Consider the following 20,719-nt stretch of genomic DNA (forward strand, 5'->3'; position numbering starts at 1 on the left):
CATCTGCAGCTCCTCACACACCTGGACACGCCGTGGCCATCCCTCCGGGGCCCAGAGCCCACAGCAGGTGCCCTGGTCGGGTCACCTTCAGGGACAACAGTCCAGTCTGCACCCCAGGTGGGCATGGACCCAATGGGCAGCTTCCCAGGAGCTGCTGCCCTCCATGGTCCTGGCCCCTGGGCAGTGTCCCTCCACAGCCACTGCCCCGCAAGGCCCCCTCTGTTCACCGCCTGGCCCTTCTCCCTCCCCAACTTAGGAAGCAGGCACAGCGAAGACAATCAGATAGTGCCCTTTATTGGCCCCGCACCCTCCTCCTCCGCCCAGGCCTCGGAATAGGGACGCCGGTCCTCCGAGGACACCTTGGGACCGGCTGGTTCTGTTCCCCCTCTCCTGTGCCCTAGGCCCAGCTCCGGGAGAGAGGGCTTGGGCAAGAAAATGAACGAACCCGTGGGAGAGGAGAAAAACAATGGGGGGTAGGGCCGGGTGGGTACAATTAAAAGAAAACTCTAAAAGGGCCCCCTCTAAACGGAAGGGCCAGACTGCTCTTCATTCCTTGCCATGCCCCCGACGGTGGGGGAGGAGAAAGTGAGGAAATGGTCTTTCGCGCGTGGGTTTGTTGTCTCTTGGTCTCTAGTTCACATCCTCTATCTCGGGCTCTGCCGAGAACCTACAAGGGGCAGGCCAGGTCCAGCGCCAGGACTCGGAAAGGGCGCGGCGGGGAGGCGAGCACAGCACACCCGGCGCCCCTCCCTGAGGCCATTGCGGGTAGGGGCACCCTCGGTCCATTTCTCCCTGGGTCTCTGGGTCCTGCGCCATCGCTCCCGCCGAGCCCGAGGGGCCCTGCCCCCCCTCGGGCCCCCCACCCCTACCGAGCCTCCACACCGCGGCACTCGCTGCACTGGCCGCTGGCCGCCTCGTCCTCCTCGGCGTCGTCCCCGCCAGCCCTGTAGTAGCTCTGTCCGCAGCGGCTGCAGACGGAAGGCGCGCCCACTGCGTGGACCTTCTTGTGTCTGCGCAGCGCCGCGCCCTGCACGAAGCCTTCACCGCACTCCACGCAGATGTGCGCAGGCTCCTCGCCCCCCGCCGCCCCGAGCCCGTCCCCGTGCTGCGCGCGCTGGTGCGCCAGGAGCCCGGCCGCCTGCCCGAAGCCCTGCCCGCACTCCATGCACACGTATGGCTTGGGGACCGGCGCACGCCGCGAGCGGGGCCCTGGCGCCTTGGCCCCCGCACCCGCCACAGCTGCAGCCGCCGCGGCCCCCTCCCCCGGCGCACCCACCACGATGATCCCGTCCCCATCGCCCACGGGGATGGCGATCTCGCCGTCCGCCGCCGCTGCCTCCTCAGGCGCCTTGGCCCTGCGCACGCTGGCCGCCAGCACCTTGGCCGCCACGCCAGGCCCCGACAGCTCGGGGTGCAGGCGCAGGTGGCGCGCCAGGCTCTTAGGCTGGCTGAAGCCGCGGCCACAGCGCGGGCACACGAAGGGCTTCAGGCCGCTGTGCGAGCGCCGGTGCTTGGCCAGGCTCTTGCTCTGCGTAAAGCTGCGGCCGCACTCAGGGCAGGCGTAGGGCTTCTCTCCCGTGTGGATGCGCTGGTGCTGCATGAGGTTGGAGCTCCAGCTGAAGCGCTTGCCGCACTCGGAGCAGGCGTAGGGCTTCTCGCCGGTGTGGATGCGCCGGTGCTGCACCAGGTGCGAGCTCTGCGAGAAGGTCTTGCCGCAGTCGGTGCAGGCGTTGGGCCGCTCGCCCGTGTGCGTGCGCTGGTGCCGCGTCAGCTTGGACCAGTGGCTGAAGCTCTTGCCGCACTCGTTGCAGATGTACGGAGCAGGTGGCCGAGGCCGGGGTGGCGGGCCGGCGGGGGGCGCCGACTGGGGTGGGGACAGCTTGGTCGGGGGCCAGGTGGGGACGTCGTCGTCATCCATGATGAGGATGTCCACTAGGAGGCAAGAGGGTGGGAGAGGACAGGAGTCAAAGCGAAGCTCATACAGGACTCATGCAGGTGTGAGCCTCAGGGCGGGGGGCTTCACACCGGCTGCCCCACCCGCCTCTGTGCGCCCTCCCAGGCTCCCCTGACGGGGGGGGGGGGGGGGGGGGCAGCAGCGGGGCGCGCCTGTCTGCACAGCCCTGGCCCTCGGAGGTGTCCTGTCTCCACCCCTAAGGCGCCCTCCTTCCCTCAGAGCATCATTAGTCCTGCCTCTTCATTAAAGTCACCTGTCCATCACCCAGCCCTCAGAACTTCTTCACCACTGTTACCCCACACCTGGGACAGTGCCTGGGACGGGGCAGGGACACCAGGCTGGGCGCAGGAGGCTCTGGGGAGAGCTCACTGAGAGGGAGAGGGCGGCAGGGCCAGCCCTGAACACAGCCCAGGAACGCTGACGGCACACAAGCAGGGAGCCACGGTGGCACCTGTGGACTCCAGGACAGTACCCTGGCTGCAGAGTGGGGAAGAGAGAAGGAAGGAAAACAGGATCACAGGCCAGCTGGGGAGCCCTGGTCCCCATCAGCCCTCACATAACACGGCCACTGTTACAGACATCCTCCTTACACAGGTCCCTGGTTTCTGCGAGTCCTGGCTGCTCAGTGGGGCCTTGGGCTTGCCGTCTGCAAACTGAGGACACCCCCACAGCCAGGCTGCTCAACAAAGCCGTTGGCACATTTACACCAGCCCTGGCCCTGAGCAGTCTCCAGGGGTAAACGAGAAAGCCCGCCTCCTCCTCCTCCTCCTCTCCACCTGCAGACAGGTCTGCGTGCACCTGCCGCACCTCCTGCTCCCCCCACCCCTGGTCAGAGGGCGAAGATGGGCACCTCAGCCCCGGACTCCGACGGGCTGGCCACCCTAGTGCAGCACAGCCGTGGCCCAAGCACACCCTGGCATCCCAACACCGCACACACAGAGCACCCCGACACTGTCCCCAAGACCATGCGGGTGAACACGTGAAGACGGTTGTGAGGTACCAAGGACGGGTGCACCAGTCAGGCGTGTGGCTGCCAGTCTGTCCCCATCCAACTGTCCTGGGGCTCAGAGAGACACCTTCGCACCTAGGACGTGTTGTTGGCACGGCTCCCCAGGGGAGCTGGGTTTGCCATGGGGTGCTGTGTTCTACGTGGGGCTTTCTGATCCAGGGCTCAAAGGTGGCCTCCGAGGTGACCTCTCAGAGGTGTCTAAAGACACAAACGGGTGACAGCAAGCTGACGGGGACATCAGAGCCCCATCCCCTGCAGGTGATTCCCAGGACACCAGTTGCCATCTCCTCTGAATCAGGGTCTTTCATATTCCTATTTGTTTTTTTTGGTTGCTTCTCTTTCTGTGTATCTGTAGCCCACTGCCTGACCCCACGCCCCTGGCATCCGACCCTGGGAACTCCAGGCTGGGGCCACCAGGACAAGGGGCTAGAGGCAGCAGGTGGGAAGCTTGCTGGGCTCTGGGCTGCAGATCTGCCCTCCACCCCACCCGTTGATCTCCTGTGAGACAGTGCCACAGACTGCTGTCCCCACACCCAGCACCTCCCGTCAGCGTCCCGACCAGGCAGGGTGAGAGAATTCCCTGAGATGCCCCACCAGCCCAGGGCGCCCGGCGCAGAGCACGGGGCACACAGGGAGAGCCCACGGAGCGGCAGCCACCACGAACAGCACGGGGGTCTGGACACGCTCCTGCCAGTGTTCACACACAAGGGAAAATGGTAACGTTTCTGAGGCTCCCAAATGCCCTGGGTGAGTCGATCTCATCTGAAAGCAAAACCGACTCCTCAGTTCTCTTCCATCTCAGCCACTGACTGGAAAAGCACTGTGCTGGCCTGAGCAGTGTGCTCACCGTGGGCCACAGCCCGGCGGCAGGGCCAACCTGACTGGCAGGTGAAGGACAGAGGGCGGGAAGAGACATCTCTCCTGCTGTCAGTAGAGAGAGAACCGTCCGGGGAACTTTATTTCAGCCCCATACACACAAACGCAGGCTCCTGGGGCATGTGCAGACCCAAGAAGCAATCACGTAAATGACTCTGGGCCTCAACCACAGTCACGAGAACGCGCCGTGGGAGTGGGAGCCACCGCACCAGAATGAAGGCAGCTGGGGCCTGGCCTACATGACAGTGTCTCCTCTGCCGTGCCTCTCAAGGTGCCTTCTTGTCACTGGGGTGGGAAAGTTCAAACTTCAGGGACAGAGGGCTGGAATCTTTTCCTCAGACATCTCATCCTGAGGCCCTACCACCCAGCCCACAGTCTCCAAGGAACACCCAGTTTGCAACGCCACTGGCCGTGGGGAAGGAGTCTCTGGCCCACGATGGCCTGGGGAAAGGCTGCTCACAACTCCGGAGCAGCTGGCCACCTCCACAGGACAACATCCCCCAGGCTCAGTGTCCGTCCCCACGATGGCTACAGACAGCTCCCAGAGGCCTCCTGAGCCCGCACGATGCTATTCTCCATGCAGGACAATGCTGGGGCAGTCCCCTCTTCCTCTCCAGAAAGTCCCAAGCATGGTGCTGAGCCAGAATAAACCAGTCAGGGTGACTCTAAGGCCACCTCCCTATGTCACATGTCCCAATCTGGCCTGTGAGACCAGAGCTGGGGACTAAAGGAAGTCCCAGGAAGCAGGTCCTGCTTCCCTCACCCTGCCCTTCCTTTCCGTCCTTGGTGGTTTCCTAGGAGGGAGTGACGGCTGGAGCTGAGGCTCCATCTCGGGACAGCACAGAAGAGGCCACTAGGGCCTGGGCATCAGTGGCTCCCGAAAGAATGGCTGAATTAGCCACTTCTGGAACCGTTCACCTCCAGCCAGATGCCAAGGACCATTCAACATCCTTTTGGTTGAAGCCACCATTGCGGGGGTTCCTTGGGCAGCTGAGAGGGTCCCCACAAAGGGACCCTCTGCCAGGCTGCCTCATGTCCTTCCTCAAGCTGTCCATCAGCCACATCTCCTTCAGCCGGCAGCCCCTTCCTCACCAAGGCCTGTGCTGAGGCGGGCTTTTCCAGAGAGGCGGTCTTTGCTGGAATCCCGTTGGTGACACCACACAAGTTAGGGCTCCCCTCAACATGTGCTGGGGACGACATGCCAGGTGGCAGCAAACGAGGTGAGCGCAGGGCACGGGCCCCACTCCAGATGAGCAGGACCTGGCCTCCATTTCAAGAGGTTCATGCTGACAGCCGTGGGCAGGGTGGATGCCAATGGTGGACACAGGGACAGTGGGAAAGTGCACAGCCAGCGATCTGGCAATCTGACAATCCGGCGGCTGGGGTCTGGCAGAGCCGACTGGCACCCTTCAGGATGTATTTGAGTGTAGGTGTGCGCATGCACAGCAGTCCATTGTGTGCAGGGTCAGGGCGGAGGGAGACCTCAGGGCCATCCTGCTGGATGGTTCTGCGTCTGGGCTCGCACCACCCACCTTCTCCTCAGAGTGAAGCTGCACCTGGTCCCTGACCAACACGGGGACTCCATGGGCCCTCAGCACCCTGCCCACCATCGCCCAGAGCCTCTCCACCCACTGGGCTCAGGATGCACTCACTGCCTCTTCTCCACGGGCCATCCTTCTCTCCTTCCCTTCAGTGACTCCTCTGGGGCCCCTGGGGCCTCAAAGTCAGTGGAAGACCGGACTTTACTTGGCCAGGGGCACCAGGGTGTCGCAGGGTCAGGCTGCTCCTTGTGCTGGGGTGGGAGTCTACTAGGTTGAACTGCACCAGAAGGCAGTCACTCACCTCCCCACAGAAGCCCCCTGCCGCCCATGTGCCTGCCCCAGGCCCCAGATTCCTCACAGGCCAGAAAGAAATGGACAGGGAGCTATTCCAGGCTCCCCAAGGGGCATCAGCCCAGCACTGTCACATCACAAGCGTGGCCAAGGTCAGCAGAGCTAAGGGGACGTTACAAGGTGGTGGCACCCCAACAGAGATTTCCAACAGACTCCTGACAGGTTAAACAGGTTGGAGACAGCAAGTGACATAAGGGGGACGTGAGAACCCACCTGCACTCCTTAGAGGTTATGTGGAGAGAACCATATCATGGGTGACTTGTAAAGTAAAAACTTAGCTTACTCCAAGGGAAACATACATTTGGGGACAACTCTGAATATTTTAACATGGGCTGGGGTTAGACAATACTAAGCAGTGACTTTTTATTATGTGACATAAACATTTTGTAGTTGGTTTTCTTCTTTGGTTGGGATTTTTTGTTTGCTTGTTTTTGAGTCCTTATCTCTGTTGGAGAATTTAAAGGTGAAATTATATGCCTGGGATTTTCGTTAAAATACTCTAGGAAAAACAAGCCCACAGAACCAGGGGAACAGTGACTGGCCTGGGGAAACGAGACTGGCCAAGTGCTGCTAACCACGGAGGCCGGTGGGGCAGAGTGGACAGTCGTTACACTGCTTGCTTGATACTTCAGTGAACCAGATTTTCAAGTTAATTTTTAAAAGGCAAAAAGGCCAGAAAAGAGGAGGGGGCAGGCCCGGGATGAAAAGGGAGGACGGGGGCAAGCCCCCACGACCCCTACAGCTCACCCCCAATAAGATGGGCGGGCCTGCCGCAGGGGCCCCTCCCTCTCTTCCGCGAATCTCAGCCGTGTAAGCAGAAGGCGCAAGGGAGCTTTATCACAACCCCCTCCCACCTCCACATCCAGGTGACGCAGGAGCAGGGGCTACACATTCAGCGCCCGCGCAACATAGTTTTATTGGTACGCAGTTGCACCCACTCACTTCCGCAGCCAGCGGCTGTTTCCGCTGCTGGGGCGCACCGGAAGTATTTCTGCAGCGGCCATCCTGAGGACAGCGGGGAGACGCACGGGCCACAGCGTCACAGAAGTCACACACTATTTCCCGGGCGCCCTGCGTGGAAACCCTGGACAGGGAACATGGCTTCCGCTGAAGGATGTTTTATTTAACCCAAACAACACTTTATTAAGTAAACCCGCTGCCGAATTTAAAGTGAAAGATTTCACATAAAACCCAGATGCCCAGCTTTCCCTGCAGTCCGATCCTTCTCTACCCGTGACGTCCCGGCCACCAGCAGCAACGCCCCCCCTCAAGTTTGCGGCCGGCAGAATGGGGGCAGCAGGAGCGACACCTAACAAGGGCTGGTGAGAAGGCGCCCCCGAGGCCGGCAGCTGGAAGGGAACTTGCAGACTCTCCCCAGCCCAGGAGGGGCCTCTGCAGGAAGGATGGGTGCTCCCAGAGACACGGGTCTGGGGTGCGGGCACAGCTCGCTGACACCTGCGGAGGCCACCTCACCTGGGTTCTCGTGACTGGCCATCTGCTGGTCCTCAGAATCCAGCGGCCCCGGAGACCAGGCCTCTTCCCGCAGCTCCATGTGTGGGTCCCTGTTTGAAGGGGATGTGGGAGAAGAACAAGAGTTTATGGGACGCCTGACAGGCAGAGGGCGGGGGGGGGGCGGGGAGTTTCAGTTCAAGCACCGCTTGCTGCAGAGTCCCCCCACAGCCCGGTTCTGCAGACAAGGATGGTGGAGAAATGTCCTGGCCTTCTTGTCCCCATCAGATAGGGGACCAGCCCAAGGCCACACACAATCTGGGGGATGGGAGGTGCAGCAAGCAGGCTGCATCCACCAAAAACCACTGGCGCACCTTGGTGACAGTCCTCTTTCCAACCTGTGCAGAGACCTGTGGACACAGCCTCCCTCAGTCCTTCCCCAAATTCTCATGTATGAATCCCACAGGACCAGGACAGAGGCCATAACCAGCAGAAAGAGGGTCAGGCACAGAAGTGCAGCCTGAAGGAGAAGCATGCAGGGAAGGACAGGGACAGGGACAGTGCACTCGAAGGCCCGGGCAGACCCAGGCAGGTGGGAGCACGTGCAGATTCTCCCGAGAGGCCTCACAGGCCAGGTCAGGCCCGGAGAGTCATTGGAAATGCGGGTCCCTTTGAGGTGGACAACATCACACTTGTTCTACAGATGCGGAAATGAGGTTGGAGGCGCAAGGACAGACACCCGGACATCACACAGGACAGACGCATGGTGCTGGCGGGTAAAGCAGGATGGAGGCTCACACAGTGCTTGGGTTATACCCAGTTAACACAGGCACTGCACAGGGGCCCTCCTGCACGGCTCTGGGGCCAGACAGCTGCTATGGAAAATGGTCTGGCAGGTAGGTCCTCAGAGGGGAAGCAGTTACCAAGTGACCCTGCAACTCCACTCCAGGTGTGCCAAAGAAATAAAGCAGGTGTCCACACAGACCTGCATGAGTGTTCCCGCAGTGCTGTTCCTCACAGCAGCAGGAAATTAGAGACGACCCAGAGGCTGGGTGAAAGGAGCAGCCACAAAGGGCCACACAGAAGTGTCCAGGATGAGATAAAGGCCAGGTGAGCTGGGAACGCAGGCTGTGTCTGGGATGATGGAGCATCTGGGACAAGAGCAGCAACGGCTGCCCACTGTGTGAACAGGTGAGCGACACTGAACTGCACACGCTTACAAAGGGGTGAATTTTACAGCATGTGAGTTACAGCTCAGTTAAAAAGTGAACAGACTTTAGGCCCTGGTTGGGTGGCTCAGTTAATCAAAGCACCGTCCCATACACTAAAAGGTCATGGGTTCAACTTCCAGTCAGGGTGCACACCCAGTTCATGGGTTTGATCCCCAGTCAGGGTGCGTACGGGAGGCAACCCATGGATGTTTCTGCCATCGATGTTTTTCTCTCTCTTCCCCCTTACTCTCTTAAATCAATAAAAAGGCAACCTCCCCCTGGCTTGTGGGGCTCAGTGAATTGAGTGCCAGCCTGTGAACTGACAGGTCACTGGTTCTATTCCCAGTCAGGGCACATGCCTGGGTTGCAGCCCAGGTCCCTGGGTGGGGATGTGTGAGAGGTAACCAACTGACATTTCTCTCCATCCCTTCCCCTCTCTGAAAATAAATAAAATCTTAAAAAAAAAAAAAAACATATCCTCTAGTGAGGATTTTAAAAAAGAAGACTGGGCTCTTTGTTTACACTGTAAACAAAGATGCTGTAAAGACGCCAACACTATGGGGGAGGAAGTGGGCAGGAGAGGCTGCTCCTCTGCCTTCTCCGTCCAGACTTGTCTGCCAAGGGGCTCCCTGTAATCCCCTGGAATGGCTGGGTGTGCAGCACTAAAGAAGGGCCCGGCTTCCTGCAGCGAGGGCATCCTTGTCTGTGCCAGGGGACCCTCGGGCTCGGGGGCAGTCTTGGGCTGAGCAGCTGGGGACAGTCCTCCTTCTGTGTGCAGGGTGCAAACAGTGCGGGCCACCTCCCAGCTGGTGCTACTTACTGACAGCCAGGAGCCCCGCTGTCAGGGCCCGGCAGAGAGGAAAGCAGCAAAGAAGCGCGCACACGGTTTCCAGGGTGGGGAGGGGTGGGAGGGCTGGGGAGACGGTGAAGCAGAATGAAGCAGGAGAGCTGGACTTGAGAAAAAGTGCCCAAAACGGTTCACTTTGCCAGTTTATCTTGACTTCAAGGCAACTGCAGATACACGAAGGGCGATCAGCCCCTCTTCCTCCCACAGCAGGAGGAAAGCCCACCCCCACCCTGAGAGTGCCCAGTCTGCGCTGCAGGAACCAAGTCTTATCTCCAGCAATCTGTGCAAACAGGCCATCCAAGGATCTCCCCAGCTGTATGACAAGGCGGCCTGGGCACCCTGCAGGTCCTTCCCGCCACAGAAACACAATTCTTAGGCTTCTCTGTTATCTGAGTCTGCCCCAGCAGGAAACCCTAAGTGCCTAAGAGGGCAGAGAGAAGCCTGCCTCCCCTACAGACAAGAGGAATGTGGAGGCTGAGATGGGGGGTGGCACAGAGGCCCACGCGCCTGACCCCCCCCCCCCCCAGCTTAGAATGGGTTCTACCTGCGCGTTCCAGTGACCCTGCGCACATGCTGGGCTGCTCCAGGCCTCAGCACACGGGAAGGGCAAGCACCTGCACAGCGGGATGCGTGAGGACCAGGTGGGTGTGCGCTGCAAGGGTCCTGGGGAGCGTTAAGAGCGGTGTTCACTACCATGACCCAGGTCTTTCCTGCTCTCTCACTCGCTCCTTCATTCATCCAGACTCGCTCACGTAGCTGATGAGGCCTGTGGTCCTGCCCCCAGGAACTCAAGAGTTAGGGAACTGCCCCTTCCCATCAGGGGTGACTACAGAGGGGAAGCACCAGGGCCATGGCCTGGGCAGCCCCACCTTGGCCCACAGCTTCCAGGACAAGGACAACTCCTGAGGCTGACGGGGGGGGGGGGGGGGGGGGGGGGGGCGCTCCCAACCTGCCTCAACCTCTCCACCCAGCTCCCCCAGTTCTCCGCAGGTGGCTCAAGGACACGCCCCCCACATCCCCACTCCCTGCCCACAACAGCCAGGCCCTTGAGCAATCCAATTAGCACACAGAGTTGTGGGTGCCCAGCGGCTACTAAGCTGTAGACAAATTATTGTTATTGTTGTTATTAGATCCAACCTACCTCCTCTGGAGGCCTGCCCACCAATTACCCGGCTCTTTCTTCTCCTGCCAGCCTGCCGCCTCCCCCTGCAGCCGCTCACTCACTCGCTGGGCTTCTCCCCTGGCAGGAGGCACTCTGCCCTCTGCCGCTCTCCTCTCCCTGCTCCTGCCCCTTCTCTCACGAGCCCACCAGCTTTCTCCCCACTCCCTGCTCCTGCCCCTTCTCTCACAAGCCCACCAGCTTTCTTCCCACTCCCTGCTCCCCCTCCTCCCCTGACCTCCCGGGCACCGCAAACACTGCCCCGCTAACCCTCTGCTCACCCAATCCAGTGGCCACTTTGCAGCCATGACTCCCTACCCCGTGAAGTCCTGTGGACGGGTGCTCCCCTGCTCTTGTCCTCTCCCCCACCCCCTTCCCCACATCAGAGACAAACTCATCTTTGTAAGTCATGCAGGTCAAATAACCCGTTAAAAAAGGGCAAAGGATCACAACAGCCATGTCTCCAAAGAAAACATGCAAGGGGCTGACAGGCACGTGACAAGATGCTCCATGTCACTGTCAATGAACGCACGCGCACACACACACACCACGGGGATGGACACAGAAAGAGCAGAAAGCAGCAGGTATGAGTGAGGACATGGAGGCCGTGGAACTGCGGGACCCCACCACCCGCTTCTGGCCATGCACCCCAGAAATGACAACACATCCACACAGCGCAGCGCACACTCGTTCGCTGAGGACGAGTCACAGAGCCCAAGGTGGTGCTGCGTCACCAGCCACCTCACACGTCAACTCTGAACAAGTGTGTCCCTTGCACATGAAACATGTCTCTTTTGGGGATCCCAGGAACATCCTAAAAGCACAGTGCTGACAGCCTCCCAACCCTGCAAACACATCAACCACCACTGGTGTACTAGGGATGGGTGGTACAGTGTGAGAATCACACCTCAATAACGCTGTTTTCTTAAAGGAAGCTCAGTTCACATCACCCCGTCCCCCACCCCAGCCTAAACCACCCCCCTGCACCAGCTCCAAAATCCAATCTCTCCCCAGGCACCCTGCAAAGGCGCAGCCCCCTCGGGCCCCCCACTCCCAGCCCACTCCTGTCTCTCCAGAAAGCCCGCCCAGTCCTCCACCTGCTAGGGCTGGCTCACCTTTCCAGGGTGAGCTCGGGTGTCCCCTCCCTGGGGGCCATGCCTGGCTCCTATCACATCACAGGGCCTCCTCCTTCCAGCATCCACCAGCGTCTACCACAGTCCTCCTCACTTCCTCCTCAGGGTCTGGTCTGCTGCCCACACGGCTGCTGCCGATTCAGCAGGGCTGCCTCCAACCCTTAGGGCCCTCTCAGCCCGCTGGTACTGCCCCCTGGGTGGCCCCCAAAGAGTGGGAAGCCCCACAGCACCAGTCTGCCCCACTTCCCTTTTCTGTGAGCGGCTTCAGCCCTCCCTCCAGGCCTGAAACCTGGCCTCCCTACGGCCCTCACCTGCGGTCAGGACACTGGGGCACGTCTCTGCCCCCGACCCCGGTGACCGGTCTGGGTGGATTCCCACCCCCTCCGGACTGAACCGGGAGATTACATGACCCCAGAACGTGACCTGCACCTCCCTGGGGTTTCCCTTATAGCTGACAGAGTGGTACCGCAGGCCCTGTTCCCTTCCCTTGCTGTCTCTCCCTCACTCTCCTGACCAGATGCCCCTCCACACCCACCACTCACACCTGGACCACCTGGCCCCCCAGGTCCCCCGGGACTCACACCCTCACTGCCAGTCACCCCCACCTGCAGCCCTTGGCAGCCTCCCCAGGGCCCAGGGGGGACATGAGTGAGGTCAGGGGGGCACGTGCAGCCCTCGTCACCATGCCCCACTTTCCCCAGGAGACAGAGACTTTCTAGAACTCCTGGAACCTTGACCTACTGGTAGGGCAGCAGGCCCACCTGGGAGTGGCAAGGAGTACAGCCCTGGCCACCTGCCGCCATCCAGTGTTTCCAGATGCCTGGATGTTGGTGAGTAATTGGAAATTATTTAATAAACAAAAATACTCATCAGGCCAAACAAAAAGATCTGGAACACCCCACGGGCCCTCTCAGGGCTGTCACCCCCAGCCAGGCTGCCAGGCCGGCCTCCGTCCTCTGGATGGTGCGCTCTCCCACCCGGCCTTTCTGCAGGCACTTCCTTCCAGGTTCGCAGCCAGGGCCCGGCAAAAACAGCACCTCCCCCAGGAAGCCTTCCCAGCCTTGTCACTTCCCTCTGTACAATTGTCCTCTCTTCTCAAACAACAGAACACGTTCACCAAGCACAGGCTACACCGCAGACCCCAGGAGCAGAGGCCGCAGTCACAAAATCCTGATCCCATAACCACCTGGAGAGACAAGTTCTCGGGGCAGGCTGCTGAGTCAGACTCAGACCCCACCCTCCACCCTGGCATGTCCTGTGAGGTGCCCAAGGGGCCAGGCGCTCAGTGAAGGCCGGTAGCACTGGCCAGGCTGGTCAGAGCCTCACACCAGCGCTCAGACAAGTTCAGCACCCATGTCACAAGCCAGGGTAGCAGGGCCGGGACGCACTCGTCGGCCAGACTCCAAGGTGGTTTCTGTCTGTCTCCCTTAGGACACTGGAACTTGTTCCTTGTACCTCCCATTATTAAAGATGAGTCCTGCATCCCTGGGGAGGAGGGACCCCACCCCTGGCAGACTGCGAGCTCTGAGCTCTGCTCCCAGCACAGGCCCTAGACACACACAGCACCGGGAACCCATCCCTCTCTGACCAGCCTGCCAGGACCATGCCTGACGCCTCCCTGGGTCATCCCCAGCATCCATTGCGAGGTCACCCAGGACTCCCCATTCCCACCAGAGAGAAGTCACTGTGCTAGGAGCGCAAAGGCCAGGCGCAGCCAGAAGCAGGAAATCCACGGCTCTCTGTGGCCTGGCAACAGGGCTGCTGACCCTGGGAGAGGGACAACTCCCCTGCCTGCCCTTGGCCAGCCACCTGCGAAAGTCACACCTTTGTGTGAGGGGCGGGCTCTCAGAGTCCCCTGAGCCAGCCAGCAGCCCAGCCCAGCCTGATGACTGACACCTAAGAGGCCTCAGAAGAGCAGCCTGTCTCCCTAGACCCTGGCCTCCGCAGCAAGAAATAGGACAGCACAGGTGGCAGCACCTCGGTCGAGGGCCACGCCCTGGAACCACAGGAAGCCAGTGCTCCGGTGCTGCAGGAGGCCTGGGCTCGGTCCCAGGCCCCTAAAATGGGGGGACCACCACCACCCAGGACCTCTGAGAGCCTATGACAGTGAGCACCAGGCACCAGGCAGGCACTTGCCAAGTGCTCGGCAAGCAAGCGTGGTCACACCTGCAGTCCTCCTCCAGCAGGGAACCCTGGGCAGCGCCCAGTAGGGACAAGCAAGGTTAGGGGGCTGTGTGACAACCGCGTGGCCAGACCTTCACCACTGACCACCCACAGCTCACCACTGTCCTCCTGGAGTCCAGGGTTCTCCTGGCCAATTCCTCGGTCCTTAAAGAGTCTCAGGATAATCCACTCCCCCACAACATCCTTCCCTGATCCTGACCACAGTGAGGCAAGGGAGTCAGAAGCCAGGAAAATTCCTTGGCAAGTGGAATGGGGAAACTGAGACCCACAGCTGATTCGAACTGGCCCCACCCTGCACCCTGACCCCCTGCCTCCTCCTCCCTTGCAAGACCACTCCCTTCAGCATTAAGCCCTCAGGAGGACGAGGTTCTGGGCCACGCCAAATGACCTTAGGAACAAAGCCTCGGATCTGCTGACCCCAGAGGCAGAGTTTTGGTCAAGCGAGAGATAATGTGGAGCCCTCAGCTGTGTTTCAGCTCCAGGCCCAGAAAAGCAGCAAGTTCAGATGAAGCAGCACCATGGCTGCATCAGGCCAGTGCGATACCAGGGACTGCTACCTGAGTGCCAACCAAGGAGTGGAGCCCACAACCCTGCAGGACACACACCCCTGACATGGAAAGCTAACGAATATTCTACTGAAATCCTCCCTTGAGACCTCCCCTAAAGCTCCCACCTTCAGAAAATAGACAAAAACCCTTAAGGCAAAAGACCCCCTGCACCAGCACAGCTCCCACTCTAATTTAGAGCACACCTGTGACTTCAGCCCCTCTTCTCTCCTCAGGCGGGTACCTCTGCTTTCTCCAAGGACCCTTCTTTGGCCTCAGTAACTTGTCTCCCGACTCCACACAGCTCAGCTGGCTCACTTCTTCTGCCTCTTCCCCACGTTTGAGAGGGGCCAAGGCAGCTCTGCCCAGGCTCACTCCTATTGCTTCTTCTTTCTTAATCTCTTCCTTCCTTTCACTATCCCCAGCTTTAATGCTTAAAGTACTCCCAAAATCACCTGGACTTGGGTTGTGAAATCTTTCCTGTGCTACAGCCCACATTGCCCCTAACGTCAGTGCCCTGCCCCACCCTTCCCCACTCCTATGGCTCCAGGGGACTATGCTGCATAATCCCCAACCCCTCTGCCTGGGGCTTCTATGCTCACTTCTCCCCACAGGGTGCTGAGCTGCTCCAGCACAGAACTGCCACCCAGCATCACCCAGCTCTGGGTCTGGCCATGGGAGCCTGGAGAAATGGGTGCCAACTAACCTCCTCTCCCACCCAGAGCAGGGGGCTCTGCCCACGTGCCCAGCACAGAGCGGGAATGTGCGGCAGCCTGAAGGACAAGGCATATCCAGGGAAGAGTGGGTTGGGCTCTCTCTCCACTTTGGAGGATGAAAAGGAAACAGCCTGGGAAAGAGGAAGTGACAGGTCCAAGGTCATGGGGCTGGAAGAGAGGGAGCCAAGGGTAGCCTAAGAACACCTGGCTCCAGAGCCCTTTGCACACACTCTACAACCACCTCTCTGGCTCTAAAAGGAAAGTATACCAAGGTCAACAACATTATTATCCCTGTTTTATCCAGGTGGAAACCCAAATTAATTACCTGTCTCAGGTCACAAAGGTCTGATAGGTGAAGTCGGGATTCAAACCCAGGTCTATCTGATCCCAGAGCAGGGGCCCAGGACCATTATAAACCCTTCCTGCAGCACCCGGGTGGAGGTAGGGGGATTAGCTCTGGAAGGCTTCCAGGAGGAAAGGAGGAAAGGAGGAAGACACGAGATAACACCAGGAGGAACTTGATCTGAATGCTCCCTGAGGCTGAGGCGAGGTAGAAGGGACCAGGGGACGCCAGTACTGGCAGCCACTGAAGGCCAGCTGCATTTAGCAAAGAGGCTTACAGACTTAAGAGAGGAGATAAGCCAGGATCAACGGCACCTGTGCTTGCAGAGCCAGGCCAGCTCTGCCTCCCAGCTGGGTCCTCAGCATTGCCCAACCTGGAGCCTGACATCAGGAAACACAGGAAAACCCCGGCCAAGTCACTCCCTTTCTAAAAGTCGGACCGCCCAGCTAGTCCGGGATGGGATGGGATGAGCTGGGCTGGGTGCCCTCCTTGGGCTACCCTGGCCCCTGGACCTCTCCATGAGACCTCTGGTCAGCGGGTGGGGCTCTCTACGTCCAGGTCTACGTCTCTGCTCCAGGCCCACGTCTCTGCTCCAGGCCCTGTCCTTCGTCCCCTGCACTCACACTCACTGCCGGCTCTCAAGCCTCTGGGTCATGTTTCTGGCTGATTGCGCGATCCTGAGCTTGCAGAACCGCGCGGATCTAAGGGGCGCTCAACTCTACATACTAGAGTGTCCTCCTTTGTGACCGGGAGTGGGGGACACAGTGAGGGGGATGCAAGCCTCGGGGATGGCCAACAGGCCCGACCGCCGTCTTCGACTTGCACCTGGACCACATGGGATCTGACCTTGGCCTAGCCGCTTTCCCCCCAGCTCACGCGCTTCCTACCCCCGCGCGCGCAGGGCGAATGAATGGGCCTCCGCGAGCCGAAACACCCTTAATGACGGCCAGAATCAAAGGCCGCACGCGGCCTGCCCGGGGGAGCAACGGGTCTGAGTGCTTTGAAAAGGGGAAGAAGTAGGGGGCAGACTTCCGGTCAGGCGGGATCAGCCCGCGCGACCCCCAACCAGACCCTCAACTTCCCCTAGAGTCTCCACCACTTCCTGCCACTACCAGCCAGAAAGGCCAGGGGGACGCGGCGACCCCACCCAGAGCTGAGCCCCAAGGCAGAGTCCCGAGCGCTGCGCACGCGCCCTCCTCCCGGGCGCGCTACCTTCTTAGCACGACCGTGCACCCGCATTCCCAGCCGCGCACGCGCTACCCCACGGCGCCCCCCGCCGTGCCCCCGCCCGCCCCGCCCCGCATGGCCGGCCGCGCGCCCTCACGCCCCCCCACCCCCAGAGGCGCGCACGCGCACTCACCGCCCAGTCGCGCTCGTCGCCCGCCTCCCCGCCCGCCCCCCGCCCGCAGCCTGGCTCCCGAGGCGCGCCCCCCGGCCCTGGGCGCACGCCATCCGCTCCCGCGCCCTCCCCTCACCTCCTAGGTCCCGGGGCCGCCGCGCCGCACTCCTTCTCTCTCCTCCCTCGCGGATGGTGGCAGCGGCGGCAGCGGCGACTCAGACCCTGGGGTCAGGGGGACGGGCACCCAGGCCGGAAGTGACCTTCCTGGCCGCTTCCGCCCGCGCCGCTTCCCCCCTCCCCCCACCCCCTCCGGCCGCCACCCCGTCCAAGCCGCTCTAGGATGGTGAGCCCGCGACCCCCCCCGCCCGCCGCCCCCCCCTCCCGGCTCGATGGTGCGGAGCCGGGGCTCAGGAAACCACTTCCGGGCGCGTCTAGGATGCGGGTCCTCCGGGCGCGCTCTATGGCGCCGGGCGCCGTAGGGCTGCGGCCCCGCCCCCTCCCAGGACCGGAGGCACGGACTCGGCCCGTTAGGCGGAGACTTCCGGTGTCTAGAGACTTGCCCCCCTCGCCGGGAGCCGTGCTCCCGCGCCTGCGCAGTCCGCTCCCCGGGCCAGCGGCTGGCGGGAGCTTCTCGGAGAGTGGCCAGGGCCGCTCGTGCCGCCTCAGGTCCTCCAGTCGTCCTCTCTATCATCATAACCCCTTCCCTGCTGATGCTCCTTGCAGTGACCGGCACCCGAGTGAAGGGGACTGCCTCTGCGACCCTGGTCCTTTCGATAGTGGACAGAGCATGCTGGCCTTAGGCGCCTCCTGTGTCCACGTCTACCTCTCAGCCTCAGTTTCTCCATTCTGGAGTAATAACACAGTGCGAGCGTCCAAGGGCTTTGCCTGCATAAGTTCCTATTAATAACCTCTAATCTGTTCTTACTTTGCAGCTAAGGAAGGACAGACAGGTCAAGGCACTTGCAGAATGTCACAGGCCGATGATGCAGAGACCAGGCTTGAACCTGGAGTCCAGCTGCCTATGCTCACATTTAACCGTGGCTAATCATATGCCATCTGGAATAATAGAGTATTGGTCACAGCCACTAGGATTCACCCGCTTGCCCCATGCAAGGCGGGCAGTTAGTGAGCACCGGCTGAATGTTAGTCAATCTTGTTATTAGCATTCTTCTACACAATGTATTTTAAAACTGTTTGCACCGGAGTGTCCTTGCAGGCTGGTCCCTGTGGTCCCTTCCCTGTTTTGTCATTGGACAGCTCTCACCTAAGCACCTGATGATTTGATCTATCACTATTTATAACCATTTTGTTGTCTTAAAAGTCACCAAGCTTGGGAGTAGGAAAGGGAATGTACAATTCACTCGGACAACACCTTTCAAAGCCTTGATTTAGTGAAAAATATTCTGTGTAAGTGTGCTTATTTCCATTCCATGCTCATAGTAAGGTCTCACTGAAAATGGCATTGATTAGTATTGCTCATTAGGAGTATTATTTCTACTCCCGTGGATGCCATATGCCCTAAATTCTCTGTCAGCATCAAGCATAAGATGTGCACCGTTGAGTGAATAACATCCTCCAGGAGAGAAAAAAGAAACAGGAATGTATTAACGATGCATGGAAACACAGCAAGGTATGTCTGTCTCACCTTCGGAAAGATCACAAGGTAAATGTTTCAATGTGTCTCAGAAGAGAGGCACGGTGCTGTGACAATAACAGTCAACATGGATTATTAGCATGGACCTGAAGCTTGCACTGTGCAACCTGTGAGTACAAAATACCACACACCTGTGCTCCTCTGAATCACATCATCGTCAAGATGCCTGCGGTGGCCTGGTGGTGGGAGGGCACAGCTTCCCCCCTCTCCTTCCTGTGCCCCCTCCTGGATGATTAAATTGAGAACCTACAGGTGAAATCTTGAATCGTCAGATTGAGAAGAGTGAACTGACAGAGTTACAAGGAACAAGATAGGCCCTTGGTGGCTTCTGTGCCAGCTGAGATGTCACTTGAGAAGTGACTTTCTGATTTAAATCGTGGGTCATCCAGCCCTGGATGGGTAGCTCAGTCAGTTAGAACATTGTCCTGATACGCCAAGGTTGTGTGTTCCATCCCCGGTCAGGGCACATACAAGAAGCAATCTATGAATGCATAAGTAAGTGGAACGACAAATTGATGTCTCTTCTGTCTCTCCCCCCACTTCTCTAAAAATCAATAAATGGAAAAAAAAGTAAAATCATGGGTCATTCAGAATCTCTCTTCAGACAGCCAAATCGATGTTGGGGTGTTTCCCAGACACAGGATGGGGTTGCCGTAGAGATGGCTAATTCACCTCCAAAACTTGCCCTCCCTTCCAAAGCATGGAATTAACAACTCCTGGAATGCGGCTCCCACCCAGGGGTTGCACTGAGCGTGGCCTTGTGATCGCTTCTCACTAGCTATGAACCAGAAATGGGACCATGTGGGCACCTTGATCTCGGACTTCCAGCTACCGAAACTGAGCATTAAATCTCTGTTGTTTATAATCCACCCAGTCAGTGGCATTTTGTTATATCAGCCACAACGGACTAAGACATGGCTGTTTTTCTTCAGGAAGCCCCCCCTGTGCTAGGTAGTAAAAACAATGGCTAGACTCCCCTTTGGAGATTCATCAGCATCTGGACAGAATTGAAAGCCACAAGTTTGAGTAAAACCATGGGGGAAGAGAGAGAGAATAGAATACAAGTATGGAGAGAGAAGCAGTTCTATCTGTGGTCATCTGTGGACTTCCCTGGGATTTTTCCCTCTGGAATTGAGAAAACAGTGTCTACCTCTCTGGGATATGACTCGGGAGCAATTGCAGCCTCTTTGTCGCCATGTAGAGAAAGCCAGCCTTCAGGAGGAGAAGATGAAGCTACATAGAGAGACGAGAGGCAGACAGAATAACTGGCTGAGTTCCAGTACCCCCAACACCCTGAACCCCCCTGAGGTGTGGGTGTCAGCTCATCTCTTCAGTGAGTCTCTGAAGATCCCCAGTCTCCCACAGCACTTTGTGCTCCCAAGGCCCCATTCACTGTTGAGATGAGGGAGTGAAGACGGGTTGGACGAGGTGTTGTGTAAGCCTCCAGTGTGGCTGCATTTACTGACATCCCAGCTGCAAGGCCCAAGGAACAGCTCCTGCTTTGAACCCCTCAGAGCCCTCTCGTACACTCCTCTCCCATGACACCTCCTCCGCTGAGTGGCAGGAACAGCAGTGGGTGGGTTGGAGACGGAGAGTTCGCAGCTGTCGAAATACAAGTGCCAAGAAGTCCCTTCACTCACATGCACATGCACACATCACACTTTTCACAGTAAGTCTGAGACACGCTAGTTCCAGGTCAGCTCCAGCTACGTTTGAATTCCAGACACACAATAAGTAATTTTTCGTAGTATGAAACTGTCCCGATGCCTGTCCAAAACACCTGCTTGTCGTTGGTTTGTGATACAGGTGGGACCGTGCATTTTTATTTGCTAAATCTGGCCGCCCTGGGCAGCAGACACTGTGGGTGCTACTGTAACTCCATCCACCCTCTTTTCTTCCCCAGTTTCCCCAGATCTTGATGCCTCCTCTGTACATGGGTGGGAGGGGGACAAGTCCACCCCTGGATTTTAAAAAATGAGAGTAACACCTGCCTTAGGGCCAGCTAGTCAAAGTAAAATTCTAGCCCAGAGCCCTTATCTGGGTCCCAATTCATGCCAATATGACAGAGAAGTGTTTTGAGTGGGTTCTGGCAAATAAGTTCCCCCTGTCTTAATGAATGAGGAGGTATGTGATGTGATGGTTAGAGCAGTGGCAGTCATTTTGCCACCATGAGGGATACCAGCCTGAGGACAGAGCCACAGAATAGGCCCTTTGTGACATTTTTGAGTGACTAAATCAAATTGACCTCAGAACTGTCCCTTGCTCAGGACATTCCTGCTGGCCAATAAATCCTCCCTTGCGATCAAGTGGAGATGAGCTTCCCAGGACTGAGTACATCCCAACTAATATGGGCAGGAACTGCTGTGCATTCCAGTTCATGCAGGAGGAAACTGGAAATGGCAGAGGGG

General features: G+C 58.9%; 1 protein-coding gene across 6 annotated transcripts; it reads right to left on the reverse strand.

Moving 5' to 3' along the window:
- Window positions 1-273: 273 nt before the first annotated feature.
- Window positions 274-16,966, reverse strand: ZNF787 (zinc finger protein 787). 6 transcript variants are annotated; one of them, XM_053916013.1, is made up of 4 exons: window positions 16,794-16,966; window positions 7,205-7,293; window positions 6,674-6,815; window positions 274-1,932 (listed from the first exon to the last, which is right to left on the reverse strand). In XM_053916013.1, coding segments are annotated over exons 3-4 (1,068 nt in total). In that variant the 5' UTR covers window positions 6,675-6,815; window positions 7,205-7,293; window positions 16,794-16,966; the 3' UTR covers window positions 274-865. The 6 variants fall into 6 exon arrangements, with proteins under 6 accessions (XP_053771988.1, XP_053771989.1, XP_053771985.1 ...); XM_053916014.1 differs by lacking the exon at window positions 16,794-16,966 and adding an exon at window positions 16,531-16,551; XM_053916010.1 differs by lacking the exon at window positions 6,674-6,815.
- Between the last annotated feature and the right edge of the window lie 3,753 nt (window positions 16,967-20,719).

The sequence above is a fragment of the Desmodus rotundus genome, chromosome 12 (genome assembly GCF_022682495.2).
Source record: "Desmodus rotundus isolate HL8 chromosome 12, HLdesRot8A.1, whole genome shotgun sequence".
NCBI lineage: Eukaryota > Metazoa > Chordata > Mammalia > Chiroptera > Phyllostomidae > Desmodus > Desmodus rotundus.